Source organism: Schistocerca americana, chromosome 8, assembly GCF_021461395.2.
Source record: "Schistocerca americana isolate TAMUIC-IGC-003095 chromosome 8, iqSchAmer2.1, whole genome shotgun sequence".
Lineage (NCBI taxonomy): Eukaryota > Metazoa > Arthropoda > Insecta > Orthoptera > Acrididae > Schistocerca > Schistocerca americana.
In genome coordinates, this window is record NC_060126.1 from 506,228,226 (window position 1) to 506,244,393 (window position 16,168).

Here is a 16,168-nt window from a genome sequence, read left to right on the forward strand (position 1 = left end):
ACTGTTGCTTGTTGGTGGGTTTGATGTGGACGGACGTGTGAAGCTGGCCATTGGACAGGTGGAGGTCAATGTCAAGGAAAGTGGCATAGGATTTGGAGTACGACCAAGTGAATCTGATGGAACCAAAGGAGTTGAGGTTGGAGAGGAAATTCTGGAGTTCTTCTTCACTGTGAGTCCAGATCATGAAAATGTCATCACTAAATCTGTACCAAACTTTGGGTTGGCAGGCCTGGGTAACCAAGAAGGCTTCCTCTAAGCGACCCATGAATAGGTTGGCGTACGAGGGGGCCATCCTGGTAGCCATGGCTGTTCCCTTTAATTGTTGGTATGTCTGGCCTTCGAAAGTGGAGAAGTTGTGGGTCAGGATGAAGCTGGCTAAGGTAATGAGGAAAGAGGTTTTAGGTAGGGTGGCAGGTGATCGGCTTGAAAGGAAGTGCTCCATCGCAGCGAGGCCCTGGACGTGCGGAATATTTGTGTATAAGGAAGTGGGATCAATGGTTACAAGGATGGTTTCCGGGGGTAACAGAGTGGGTAAGGATTCCAGGCATTCGAGAAAGTGGTTGGTGTCTTTGATGAAGGATGGGAGACTGCATGTAATGGGTTGAAGGTGTTGATCTACTTAGGCAGAGATACGTTCTGTGGGGGCTTGGTAACCAGCTACAATGGGACGGCCGTGATGATTGAGTTTGTGAATTTTAGGAAGAAAGTAGAAGGTAGGGGTGCGGTGTGTTGGTGGGGTCAGGAGGTTGATGGAGTCAGATGAAAGGTTTTGTAGGGGGCCTAAGGTTCTGATGATTCCTTGAAGCTCCGCCTGGACATCAGGAATGGGATTACCTTGGCAAACTTTGTAAGTAGTGTTGTCTGAAAGCTGACGCAGTCCCTTAGCCACATACTCCCGACGATCAAGTACCACAGCTGTGGAACCCTTGTCCGCCGGAAGAATGACGATGGATCGGTCAGCCTTCAGATCATTTACTTTTATTTCACTTTACGTTTATTTTTCACTTTACTTTTATTTCACTTTACTTTTATTTCACTTTACTTTTATTTACTTTTATTTCACTGCAAATATTAAGTCAGGAACTATTATTCTACATTGTACCATTGTACTGTGACTTAAAAGTTTATACATCCTGTATATACAGTGTATCTGTCAGCAAACCATCTGCATTTACTGTGCTCACTTACAAAATGAAATAGTTGCTGTAACTCTAAAAATGGCTTTGTGACGTCAAACGAAAGTAAATAAATATAAAACAATGCAAAATATTGCTCTACAAGATACAATAATTATTAAAAAAATAAGGAGGCAGAATTTTTTTATGGCATAAAGTATCAATTCTAAAAAATACTGTTCACTTCAATAATGGAGTATACGAACCTTTTCACTAATAGAAAGACTGCTGGTAAGCAGACTATTTGAGCTTGGCACTGAATGTATCAGGGCATCTAGGAACCAGCTGAATGTTCCTTTACAAGCTAAAGCGTCATAATACCTATAGTTGAAAACAAAATGTCAGTAAGCTAACAGAAAGCAAAAACCAAGAGGCATGTTAAGCATAAAAAAGAAATTTCTCAAAAGTATACAAGTTAAGTTAGCTTATAATACAAAAGAGTGGGTCATTAGCATCAAACTAAATATATGCAAAGATCTTGAGCTATGCCATGCTTATTCTCAGCTGACAAAATTATGGCCAGATTTACTGAAATCTTCTGCATCACTCTGTTTTTATTTCTTCGGCCCTCTCTCCCCTTCATATTGCAGTCAAGTTACAAATGCCCCATTAGCAATGAATTCATCAGAAATAAAGTGCCATAATCAATAAAACGAGGGTCAGAAGAAGGAATGTTGAAACTTAGTTTTTTAAGTATCAAAAGAAGTTGGCTACACCAACAGATAAAATTTGGAACTCATTGGCCGACAATATCTTAGCTATGATACTGCATTATGTTACTAGTTAGTAGATGGTAAAATGCAGCACTGCTAATAGGTACGAGACTAATATAATAGTCAAATTCGAATATGCCATGCCCAAACAAGTAATTGGCAGTAATTAAAAACGAAGGAATAGAATTTCCCGGAAATTATTTTGTCCTGTGTATTCTATCCCACCTATAATATTATATATTTCTCTTGTCCAAAGTTTCAAGGTGACATTTAACAACTTTCCTTATTCTTTTTGTTTTCATTTCAATATTTTGTCCATATTGTTGTCAGCTTACTGATATTTACAAGTCTAATGGAAGCAGCAATTTCCTTGCCTCAAAAGTACAGCAATTTTTTTTTTTTAATTACCAATACCTGTGAGACAGCATGTCCATATCAACACTATTTAATAAGAAATAAAAAGTGAAGATAAAATTTGCAGTGTACAAGCATTTCACAAAAACGTTCATAATCGAAGACGGTTCTATACCAATAACTTAGCACTCATGCCAACTGCACAAACGTACACTTTACATATTTTAACATTACGCATATGTAGGCAAGCTAATCAGTTGCTTACAACTGGTATAAGGGGAGGTGAATTTGCTTGTGTAGCTGAAAGCTGGCTGGCCCCAGGGCAGAGAATGTGTCTCGTCTCGGCGGGACACAGCGGCTGCCGCAGGTGAGCCAGGTGCAAGGACGAGCAGTGTCACCAGAAATGTGTAAATCCCAAAGCTGGGAATTTGGATGGCTGTTGTTCGTATGGCCTTTATGCAGGAGACAATGCTCTAAAAACTGCGGGGTGTCAGACAAGCTGAAAGATGGCTTCTTTTAGCTCTTTAGGAGTCTATAATAGTTTACAAAAGAATATTAAACCAAATATGAATACATCTGCGATCTCAGAAAATGAGGCACATCCAAGGATTCACCAATATTTCAATATCTTTAAAATTACAAATGTTAATATTCAAAACAAATAAACATTTTCACAAGGAATCTCTGAATTAACAACTTTGAAATGTCTCGTGCAATTTCTAGAAACTATATGTAGTATGATAGATATCATCCCAGAAAGCCATTCATGTGTATCTATTTTATTTGTTAATTTATGAAATATTTTATACCTTTTTTACTAGAAAAATGTTTATCAGAATGTCATATTCTCCACAACTACACTGCAAACGAATACAGCATGAATAAGTCACATATTGTTATACTTGTGTTTTTATGTAATGAGCAGGTTACTATTTGGCTAGTAACTTTACTTAAATGTTGATTGCAAGTGCTATTACAAAACTGTGCTATTTTACAAGTGGTCAATCACACGTGTTAGTGGGTGCTACACTAGAAAAGAGAAATAAAGATGATTCTGTCAAGAAGGCATAAATAATTGTTTAAACAATTTGTTGTCATGTAACGTGGGTGCAAATGCACATGAATACTAGCCTATTAGTTACGAACAACCCTTTTTTTGTAATTATTGTGAATGATCTCAATTTGACCAAATATTTATAACTATACTTTATTTAAATATTGATTTAACATATTAATTTTGTCTGGGAAGTGATCTTGTTGACTCAAAACAAATCTGTAAAGCTTAGTTATGCTGTATTTTTTGTGGGAATTGTCTTCAGCAGCTGATGGGAAAGCAGACAGTAGAGGTAAAGTGAAGACTGGGACTTTTTCAAGTGAAGAGCTCAAGGGAACGATTCTGGACAATTTTACATTAGTTCTGGAAGGAGGCAGGCTTCCATGTGGTAACAAGTGGTATTCGATCATGGAGGAGTTTTTTTATTCTGATGGGACTTTATATTTCAAAAGGTCTAAATGTGCTCCAGAGTACAACTTTAATTCTTTCTGCCTGTATCACAGAACTGACGATAGACAGAGTATGAGTTACTATTCTTCATTATGAAAAGGAAAGTTGCCACTCACCATACAGCAGAAAGGTGAGTTGCAGATAGGCACAACAAAAAGACTATGTCAAAATAAAGCTTTCCACCAGTAAGCCTTCATCAAAAATACACACACACACACACACACACACACACACACACACACACACACACACACACACTCTCTCTCTCTCTCTCTCTCTCTCTCTCTCTCTCTCTCTCTCTCTCTCTCTCTCTGCAGTCTCCGGCAACTGAACCCCACACTCAGTGGTGTGTGTGTGTGTGTGTGTGTGTGGGGGGGGGGGGGGGGGGTCTATTTTTGACAAAGGCCTCACTGGCCGAAAGCTTTATACGTGACAGTCTTTTTTTTTTTTGTGCGACTCAGCACCTCCGCTATATGGTGAGTGGCAACTTTCCTTTTCATACTATTGTTACATTCTATCCTGGATTATCCATTACTATTATTTGTATCATGTGCCTCAATTTGTGAATCATCATCTTGAACTCTGAACTATTTTGAACTGATGAATATTTCATGTACTGTGATTATGAAATGGACTTAGTTTTCACGTATCTTTTTTAACTATCTAGTTTGTGGATTTTGCTACCATTCTCATAATGTTCTCAATGTTACTTAACTGCAGTTTAGAAGAGAGTTTCGGTCTATATTATATTTAATTATTGCACAGGCATTTTCCATTTATTTGGGATATCCTTTCTTGAATAAACATTTCTCAATATAATTCTCCATCATCTACATCAATTACAGATGTTACAACAGAACCCTCTTTCGTTAAATTATTTATTTATCTCTTTTTTTATATTTCTGTGTATTTTATTAAGTCACAATTCTAGCGAATGCATAGACTATTTAGCTGCAGGACCACAACTACTGGTTATTATTTTCAGCCAATTAGCTGTGAGGCACGAAAGCAGATGTGCACAGCTCACCCTATAACTACATCAAGCTATTCTTTTAAACAGAGTTGTGTATACCTAAAGTATGCACAATCGCAGGTAAAAAAGCAACTGGTTTGCTTGATGGGATACTGTATAGAAGAGCAACTCAGCAGGACTAACCATTCGGCACCATCACAAGACATTTCCTGTTGCTTTTTTTCTGAGTGGCATAATTAATGGAATATGATCACTAAATATCACACCAATCATTAGTTTTTATAATTTTTGGGTTGGGGAAAAAAGACCTGGTTATAAAACTTAATACAACTAACTGTATTCATTAAGATTTCACGTTTCACAAAGAAAATGGTACCCAATTTAACTGAAACAACAGACAATTCACAACATATATTTAAGAGGCACGCAGCCTCAATGGGAAAAGATCAGCATTTCTTATGAGAGATGTACTTCTGACACTAGTTTAGAATTTTAGAGCCTTATTAGGAAGTGAAGCGGAATGCACTGTAGTTGGATACTCACACAATATCAAGGTAACTGCTGTCAAGTGCAATGGCATTTTTCCATAAAAATGCACGCAACATCTCCAGTCTGATGCAGTGCTCCTTATAATCACTGAGTGAAACATTTTGCAGCATGTCTCCATTTGCACCAATGCCAAATGCCTTTTCCACCAGTCTCCAACTATGTAAGGCCAACAGAGAGTAATGTGGCAGACAAGAAGTTATCTGAGAAGAATGGAACACAATCAAACTTCAACAATTAATCATTTCAAAAGTGTCATTATTCAAATTAATACAAAATAAACTGAAATGGAAATTAGACAGTATAACTGTTCATTGCATGATATGCCACTTGGTGACCTGGACAACTTCACATAAAATGCTATGACTCTGAGGTTGCTTTTGACCTTTAACAAGAACAAAAAATACTATATAAAAACTGTTTAGATCCACAACAATACAGTGCAAATCTGGATTATGTGAATATCCTGCTACACTTTAAAATATGTAAGAAACATCTATTTTGTTACCCCATTCTCAGCAATTTAGTGAAAGTTTTCAAAGTAGAATAATCTTCACTTCAACATTACTTCTGATATTTAATGTTTGGGTTTGGCAAATGCCTGGAAAACATTACCTGCCATCATGTGTAGTGCCAACAGTGAAGTACGGGGGCACAGGGGGTGGAGGAGAGGGGTGGGGGCGGCCTTTTGCTCTGGGGGTACTTTTTGTTGTTATAATGTGGAAGGATATGAACACATTTTAATGTACAATAGAGGAACAGTTTGAACACGATCACCAACTGTATCAGGATGACAATACATCCTTTCATAAATCAATATTTGTGAGGCAATGGTTTGTGGACAGTAACATTCCTGAAATGGACCAGCCTGCCCAGAGTCTCACAAGCCAAACACCTGATGAGTTAGAATGCTGACTTTGCACTACATCCTAGTATCCAACGCCATTGTCTTCTCTGGGTTTGGTTCTTGAGGAAGAACAGGCTGCCACTCCTCCAAAGACATTCAGACACCTCACTGAAAGGTCTCCAGCAGAGTTCAAGCTGCCATAAAGATGAAGGGTGGGCACACCCCATAATAATGTCCACTAGTGGTTTCCTGGATGAAAAAAAAATGGAAATGAAGTCCCATGCTTCTTTACAGAGCGTAGGGCAACTATGCGGGAGACCCGCACCGCTTTACTAGGCAAGGTCCTAGTTGAGGTGGTTTGCCATTGCCTTCCTCCGACCGTAATGGGAATGAATGATGATGATGAAGATATGACACAACAACACCCAGTCATCTCGAGGTAGGAAAAATTCCTGACCCCGCCGGGAATCGAACCCGGGACCCCGTGCTCGGGAAGCGAGAACGCTACCGCGAGACCACGAGCAGCGGACGGTTTCCTGGATACTTTTGATCAAATGATGTTTTCTGAGCACAGTCCATAATTTTGTGTCCAGAGGTGTAAGCATTATAAATATTGTTTTTATATGGCATACTCAACAATTTTGTTAATAATCTTCTACGGGAGTCACTCACCCGCCTTTGGACTGGAGTTGGAAGAGCCAGAAGTAACCTCCAGAAATAGCACTTCCTTGTGGATACAACCAACTGTGACAGAGGAGGACAACACACCACAGAACACCCACTGGTCTGTCAACTATGTCCCGTATGCTGCTCTTCTGCTCGAGACTCCGAGCGCAACTGATGTTGCAAGATTTTGAGCAATGGTAGTGTAGCTTAATAATTTTTTTTCTCTTTTTTTTCTTTAATGGTAATTATCGTGTGTTGCATTTGCTTCTGACTTGAATAAATAAATGTTCTCTGAAGAGTCACTTAACAGGTGTGTCCACAAGTGATGGGACACAAGCAAAAAATTAGAAGTGCCTGTGAGGTTCTTGCAGCAATCAGACTGCCCACGAATGTGAGTGGGTGGTCGACTGCCAACATCCCTCACGACTGAATGCCTTCACTAAAAACTGTGCAAGACATACCTCAACGCAACACAAAATTGTGAACGATCGTGAAAACTCCAGTTTTTAAGGTGCTCAGCAGCACAGTTATTAGTGGACGGGAGGTCAAAGGAGAGGATAGCAAAGTTCTTAGTCTCGCTAATGTGCCTTTCAATGACTTGGAGCCACTAGTATATAGTCAGTTGTTACCTTCGCTCCTTAAACAATTGAAATCTTTAAAACTGATAACATACAACCTTCGTTGAAAGCTCATTCACTCACTCTACACTCCACTGTGGCACGCAAGTTAGCTCTGTTGCATATAGAAACTAACACTGTGAGATGTCTACATTTTAAGAAGGTACGAATATAATAGAGGGAAACATTCCACGTGGGAAAAATATATCTAAAAACAAAGATGATGTGACTTACCAAACAAAAGCGCTGGCACGTCGATAGACACACAAACAAACACAAATATACACACAAAATTCTAGCTTTCACAACCAACGGTTGCTTCGTCAGGAAAGAGGGAAGGAGAGGGAAAGACGAAAGGATGTGGGTTTTAAAGGAGAGGGTAAGGAGTCATTCCAATCCCGGGAGTGGAAAGACTTACCTTAGGGGGAAAAAAGGATGGGTATACACTCGCACACACACACATATCCATCCACACATATACAGACACAAGCAGACATATTAAAAGGCAAAGAGTTTGGGCAGAGATGTCAGTCGAGGCGGAAGAGACTCGAAGTCTCTTCCGCCAGACTGACATCTCTGCCCAAACTCTTTGTTTTTAGATATATTTTAAGAAGGTACATTTGACAAAATTATACAAATGGAAGAAATAACACGAAAGCTGATGTAATGTGGCTGGTTACTCATAAACATAAACAACGGATGCGTTGCCACCCTGAAAACACAGTACATCTCCTACTTACACTTGTGTCATCATCACCTGGAACACAGTGGTGAATGACAGACTGACTAGTTGCTGCCCAGGTATAGCGATATATATCATAGTGTGGTTTGGTGGTCAAGTGGATAACTGTCGAAATACCAAACCAAATGTCTGCAGTTCAGTTCCCAAACTGTCATAGGGTTTATTCTGACCTTTTTTTTTCCTACTCTGACAAGGATTTGCACAAATGTGAAAAATATCAAGCTGCACTGTGGTTCAGAGTCCACATTGTAACTGTAGTCCTAGTGAATGGGTAAGTAATTTCAAAATTAGAGGAAGGTCATACCACCTCCAACAGGACCACAACTGGTAACGCACAGCAGTGTCCAAATAAACCTTCAGCTCAAAAACAACTTTACTTTAGTTAAGATATGTTGTACAACATATGGACACCACAGATGCCATACTCTGCTTGAGACAGAACCAGTGCACTACCTGGATGTGTCCTGTCCAGAGGACATTACAGTGTAACTACTCACACAGGCTGAAGAGGGGGAATTCCACAGCCACGTAACTGGCTTAACTAAAGGCAGCTCCTTATTCCTCAACCTCAGACAGTTTTTTGCTCACTTTATGTGATCCTGTGACTCGACAGTAAGCTGATAACTTGTATGTGGATGGCACACTGAGATACAATATGGTGTATGTAGACATTCTCAACTGCTTCATCTGTGGCTTCACTTCCCTGAATTCCCTGTGCCCAGTGAGGTGCTATTGCAAATGAGGCAGAATATGAATGCTGGTGTAGCAAGGTGACTACAACTGATTTCATTAACACAGATATACTGAACTGTTGTATTTCGTGAGCATTTTGAAATCTGTGTTGTTTTTGTGAACACTTTGAAATCTATTTCCACTATATAAATCTTAAATCTATTTCCACTATACAAATCTTAATTTTCTGGGACAAAAACTATTTTTCACACATTTTGGGATAAAAGTTGGGCAATTCATACCTTACTGGTGTCTGCTTCTAAATCCACCACCTCTACTAAACTCTCTGCAGACTTTACAGTAGTATTATTACATGCCAGAGACTTCACCAGGTGTGCTAACTGCCATCTGATCATCTCAGGTACTGTTCCATCCTGTAGTAAGAAGAAACCATTGCATTAAGAAAGCCAGAAAATATTATCAAAAGATTTTATACAAGTCTCATGTAATTTACTGAGAGTCCATTTGCAGAGAATAACTAAATAATTTTCTGAAAGACATTATTTACAATTTCCTCAGCTAATTCTTGTTTGCTGGGTGTGATTACTTTTTGCTAATGATACATGCGCGGTAATCGCATGCAACAAACAATAATTAGCTGAGGCAATTGTAAACAATACCTTTCAGAAAATTATTGAGTGGTTCTCTGTAAATGGACTCTCACTAAATTTTGAGAAAACACAACATATACAGTTCTGTGCAGTAAATGGCACAACAATATTGATAAATATAGACTTTGATCAGAAATCTGTTGATAAGGCAGAATGTTCAAAATTTCTGGGTGTGTGCACTGGTGAGAAATTGGAAACACGCTGATGATCTGCTGAAACATTTGAGTTCAGCTACTTATGATACTAGGGTTATTGCAAATTTTGGTGATAAACATATAATTAAATTAGCATACTATGCCCACTTTCATTCACTGCTTTCAAACTGCATCACATTTTGAGGTAATTCATCATTAAGAGAAAAAGCATTCATTGCACAAAAGCATGCAATCATAATAACAGCCAGAGCCTATCCAAGATCACCTTGCAGACATTTATTGAAGGAAATAGGGATATTCGCAGTACCTTCACAATATTCACCTATGAAATTTGTTATTAATAACCCATCCCAGTTCAAAAATAACAGCAAATTGTATAGTTGTAACACTAGTAGAAAGGATGATCTTCACTATTCTGGGTTAAATCTGACTTTGGCACAGAAAGTGGAGAATTAACTTCCACTAAAGCCCTTGTTCATTTACCAAATAGTCAACCAGCATTTAAAAACATATTAAAATAATTTCTGAATGACAACTCCTCCTAATCAATAGATGAATTTTTAGATATGAAGCATTAACTGTAAAGAAAAAAAAGTAATAATTTTATATCTTGTGAAGAAACCTTATGCTAAACTGACATGTTTCACATCATTGTGAAAAGTCGTTTCCATGAGCTATGGAACAAGTATTACTGTAATGTTATGTCCATAACAAATCATTAACTTAACACTTTTAAGGAAAATATGAAGATTTCTTAGCCACACAATGAATGTACGTTTTCGGTCATAAATGCACTCAAATTTCGGCATAGACACTTTTTAGACACACTATCTAATATGTTTCCAGCAAATAGACCTCACCACACAAGTGTAATTCTGGGATTTCTGCAATATATGCATTTACAACTGTCATAACCACTTCATAAAATACAGTACATCCAATTTCCAACACGCTACTGTATTCTCACTGACATTTAGCTTTCTGGCAACTGCAGCAATTGGTGAAGCAGATGACACCAGATTTCTGTGACAGAGGGTAGATGGAACACTCATATCTACATCTATGCAACACATATCACCTCATGGAGTGTGACGAAGGACACTTCTTGTACCAATATCAATTTTACCGCTTGCTTGATCCACTTGCAGGTGGTTCATGGCAAGGACAACTGAGAGTAACACTACGTGTCAGCTCTGATTTGTCTGATATTCTCATCAAGGTCATTTCACGAGAGGTATTTGGGAGAGAAAACCAACAATGGAAAATCCAGGATGGAATTAACAATATTATAGTGGAGATGCTAAGCTGTGGAGAGGCATAACAAAAAGATTGTCAGAAAGTGATCTTTCAGCCAATGAGGCCTTCATTGGAGATGAAACACACACACACACACACACACACACACACACACAGTCTCTGGCAGCTGAACAGTCTGGCTTCATGTCAGTTAAACTCTTCTCAGATTAATTGAGGGGGGGCGTATGGGACTAAATGGGAAGGTCATCAGTCCCGCAATTCCAAAGTTACTCACGGATGAGAGAGGGTCCACTAAAAGTGGACAGATCTAGGCAGAGGAGTCAAACTATAAAACGAGAAAGTTAAAATACACACAGTAGAAGGCATAAAAGGGTAGACTAAATCTAAGAACTGGAAAAACAGAGGGGTGAAATAGTAGTCTGTCCATGGGGGAGTGGTCATGGGTCCCAGACCGACAAAACATGAAGAGAGATCCCAACCAAAACCTCACAGCGCTGTTCCAGGGATGAAGCAAAACCTTACATCTGAAAATAAAAACCACTTTCACGCAAGAAACTGAGGACATGTTCAACCGTCCATGAGCTGTCTGCTAATATTAAAATTAAGGAATCTGGAAGACTATGCTTAGCATGAAGGACAATATGTGGGATACCGCCAATCTGGCTCCACAATCACACAGTGGGGGTGGTTCGTTAAGCAGGAGGAAGCATTGGGTGAGCCTGATATTACCAATACGTAGATGGTATAAAACAGTGGACTCCTTACGAGAGGAGCAGAAGGAAGAGCGTTAAACTGCAGTAGCCTCCTCGACTGTACAGAGTTTATTACTGTGAGAAGTAGCGCACCAGATGACATTCTCCTATTGGGCAAAGAGAGATCTGACGTAGAACCGCATACCCAACAGCTGGAATCATGAAAGGGAACGGGGGGAAGTATTTGCTTCTCTATCCAAATGGTCAGCCAGTTCATTCTTCAGAACGCTCACATGACTTGGGGCCTAGAGAAAGACAACTAAGCAGGTGGCACGGCCAAAGGCAGAGAGGAGGTCACGGATAGCAGAGACCAAAGGGTGATGAGAGTAGTTTGGGTTGATAGCCTGCTGGCTGCTCATTAAGTCAGTACAAATTAAAACACTGTGGAGGGAGGCCTGAGAAACAAAATGGAGGGCCCTGTGAATAGCTAGGAGCTCTGCTGAGAACACACTACCACGATCCCGGCAATAAATGGTGTTCTAAACCAGTAGGAGATGTGAAAGTGTGTCCTGCCTTACCTATCATCTTAGAACCATCACTATAGAAGGGGAGGGGGGCAGGGGGGGGGGATACACGGGGCGCATTCCAGTGAGTGGAGACAGAGATCCCGACAGAGGGGAGTGAGACGCATTCCCACAGGCAATCCCACCCACGAGCATTATCAGGAGAGAGACTTCCCTTGTTGGCAAAGAAGACATATTACATGGGACGGTCAGGGAATTGGTGAATTGTGATTGCAAAAGAAACCGAGAGTTGGCTCCATCGTATTTGTAGAGGGGGAATCCCCGCTTCTGCAATGAGACTGTCAACGGTACTAGTGCGAAAGGCACCATTAACCAGACACACCCCGCAATGGTGAACAGGGTCCAGTATTTGCAGTGTGGAAGGAGTCACTGAGCCACAAACCTGACTACCATAATCTAGTCTGGACAAAACCAGAGCACAGTAAAGATGGAGAAGTGTGGTACAGTCTGCACCCCAAGAAGTGTGGGCCAGGAGGTGGAGAGCGTTAAGCTTCAGCATGCGTGCAGTCTTCAGGTGGTGAATATGGAGCAGTCACGTCAGCTTTTTATCAAAAATATCACCCAAGAAACTGGACGGTGATACAACATCGAGGAGCTGGTCACCCAAATAAAATTCTGGGTTGGGTCGGTCTGTGGGTCGATGACAAAAATGCATAATTCGAGTTTTGGACGGATAAAGCTGGAAGCTGTGGGAGACGGCCCTTGCAGAGGCCCGCCAGGTGGCACCTCGGAGCCGGTGCTCCACAGATGTTACCGAGTGGGAGCTGCACCAGATGCAAAAATCATCGACGTACAATGCTGGGGTATCCACGTGCCCAACAGAGGTTACAAACCGACTGATGGCTGATTGTTGTTTCCAGCAGTGACACTGACTCTCAGCAGATCTTCCTGCATTTTGCCACGGCCTTCCGGCATTGCAGCATTCCTAGAGACAACAGCATCCGTAAATGGCCTGGTGGAGCTTCTTAACTATATCCACATCATTTATATATACTGTAAACAGTAACAATCCTACAACACTCCCTCCGGGTATACTGAAAGTTAACTCTATGCTCGATGATCTTGTCCTATTAAGAGTGACACATTGAGTTCTACTTGCAAGGAAGTGCTGAAATTGGTCACCAGTCTGGTCCACTACAGAGTAAATGTCTGTTTTGTTCACTAAGTGACAGTGCAAATATCTATCAATTGCCTTCTGAGATAAAGGACACAATATCAACCTAGGCTCCATTGTCCGAGGAGCTCTGGATCTCATACAAAAATAAACCAAGCCAAGTTTCGCCAGATCTTCGTTTGCAGTATAACTATAAAGATATATGTGAACTGAGGCTTTCCCGGAGCATATGCTGCTTCTGAGGTTCTCGGCTGTACAGCTGAAGCCAATCGTCAAAGGTCCATGATATTTCTGTGAATAACTGTTCCACCATCATCAGTTGGTGCTGATGGAAATATGGTTCAGCTGCATGCTGGCAGTATTTATACCTACAGAGTTCGGGCCTCGTTAGCCCGATGCTGTGCTCGGTGGTGTGAGGGCATGTTGCTGCAACTGTGTGTGTGTGTGTGTGTGTGTGTGTGTGTGTGTGAGGGGGTGGGGGGTGCCTTCGATTGACTTCCTTCCACCGGGCTGTCACATCTTGTGCCCGGATGTCACGTTCTGCTTTGGTAGAGCTTAGTATTGGCTCCCACGTCTTGCTAAATTGGACACCAATGTCCCTATTGATTAAATTATGTCACACTGATTTCAATTGTTTCTTTGAAAATGGAGTCCAAAAATTTATCAGTGGTAACCAAGACTTTTGCTTGCTGTAAATTAATTTTATGTCCATTTCCAATGCAATGTTCTCTTATTGCACACTTGCTGTGGTGTGTTCTGTACATCAATCTTCAATTGCGCAGATTGTGTATCAGCTATCAGGTGTACTGCATTCACACGGAACTTGGTACATCCCCACTTTTTGAGACCCAGGTTGGATTAGATTAGATTCAGTTTTTGTTCCACAGACCCAAAAATGAGATGAATCTTATGGGTGTGGAACAAGTCAGAAAATTTAAAACTAATAACATAAAACATTTGAATATAATACTTACTACCCTGATCATTTGCCAGGAGATTGTCAAAATATCTGAATACATTACAGTGAAGTGGAACGGCTAACATTTACAGAATTAATACGCTGTCACAATGAAACATAGTTACGCACTTTTAATAAATTTATCATACACAAAATACATAATATTAACTGTTGTGGCCAGATGCTGTCAAAACTGAAATCTAATAGACATTTTTATTTCAGCTGGCCTGACAGTCTCTGTTAAATGGTTCAAATGGCTCTGAGCACTATGGGACTTAACATCTGAGGTCATCAGTCCCCTAGAACTTAGAACTACTTAAACCTAACTAACCTCCAGACATCACACACATCCGTGCCCGAGGCAGGATTCGAACCTGCGACTGCAGCAGCAGCAGCGCGGTTCCAGACTGAAGCGCCTAGAACCACTCGGCCACACCAGCCGGCAGTCTCTGTTAAGATATTCATCTATAGAGTAGGAGATGCCTATCAAAAATCTTTCAAACTCTATTTAAACAGTGATTTATATGAAACCAAGTTTTTAGTAGTTGCTGGCAATTTATTAAAAGTGTGTGTTCCTGAGTACTGGACCCTTTTTGGACCAAGTTAAGTGATTATCTCTTATTCCTAGCATTGATACTATGAGTTGAGCTATTGGTTGGAAATAGAGACATATTACTTGCAACAAATTTCATTAAGTAATAAATATACTGAGGAGCAGTGCTCAAAACACACAGTGCCTTGAACAGGTTTCTACATGATGTTCTTAAATTTACACCACAAATGAGTCTTATTACATGCATTTGCATGCTAAAAACTTTTGTTCAGTTTGGCGAGTTAGCCCAGAATATGATACCATAAGACACAACAGAACAAAAGGAAACAAAGTATGCAATTTTTTAATATATTTATATCTCCTACATCTGACATCATTCTCACTACAAATACAGACTTATTTAGGCACTTCAGCAATTCTATGGTATGCTCTTCCCAACTGAATTTATTACCGAGTTGTAATCTCAGAAATTTATCACTGTCAACTTCTTCAATCTGCATTTCTTCATATGTTATACACATACTGGAAGAAAATCTCTTACAGGCTCTGAACTGTGTCTTTTCAAAATTTAATGACTGTGAATTAGCTTCAAACCATTTATTAATGTTAGTGAAAATTTGATAAGCAGCCATTTCTAAATCTGTGTTTAACTTGCTACTTATTGCAATGTTTGCATCATCTGCAACCAAAACAAACTTTGCATCTCGCAATGTAACAGACAAGAGATCGTTAATGTACACAAGAAAATACAAGAGACCCAAGATGCAACCTCAAGGAACACCACATGTAATTAATTTCCAATCAGATGAAGACTGACTGCTTACTGCACAGGTATTTCACAGTGACACCCTTTGTTTCCTGTTAGATAGATAAGACCATTTCGCAGTATTGCCAGAGACACCATAAAATTCTAATTTACTTAGGAGAATGCTGTGGTTCACACAGTCAAAGACCATTGACAGGTCACAGAAAATGCCATTAGCCTTTAATTTGTTATCTAATTAATTAAGGACAGTCTCACTGTAAGTGTAAATAGCCTCCTCTATATCGAAACCCCCAAGGAATCCAAACTGTGAACTGGTCAATATAATATTTGCAGTAAGATGCTTAAGTAGACACTTGAAGACAACCTTTTCAAACATTTTATGGTATCTCTTTATCCCCCTTCTTGTAAAGAGACTTAAGTTTGGCATATTTTAGCCAGTCTGGAAATGTTCCGCTGATAAAGAGATTGAGTACACAAATAACTTAAAATAGAACTCAACTTGCATGAGGATGCTTTGATTAATTTTGCTGATATGTTATCATAACCTATAGAATACTTTGATTTTAAGGATTTACTGATGGATGCTACTTCATTGGGAGACACAAGTAT

At 39.8% G+C, this 16,168-nt stretch overlaps 1 protein-coding gene across 1 annotated transcript in view; it reads right to left on the minus strand.

Moving 5' to 3' along the window:
* The window catches only part of LOC124544805 (midasin-like), a 291,545-nt gene that overhangs the window by 201,033 nt on the left and 74,344 nt on the right, over window positions 1–16,168 (minus strand). The window contains exons 9-11 of the mRNA XM_047123490.1: window positions 9,112–9,243; window positions 5,263–5,468; window positions 1,382–1,496 (exon numbers count right to left, since the gene is read on the minus strand). Coding sequence (XP_046979446.1) covers window positions 1,382–1,496; window positions 5,263–5,468; window positions 9,112–9,243 — 453 coding nt within the window. The remainder of the gene's footprint in view (window positions 1–1,381; window positions 1,497–5,262; window positions 5,469–9,111; window positions 9,244–16,168) is intronic.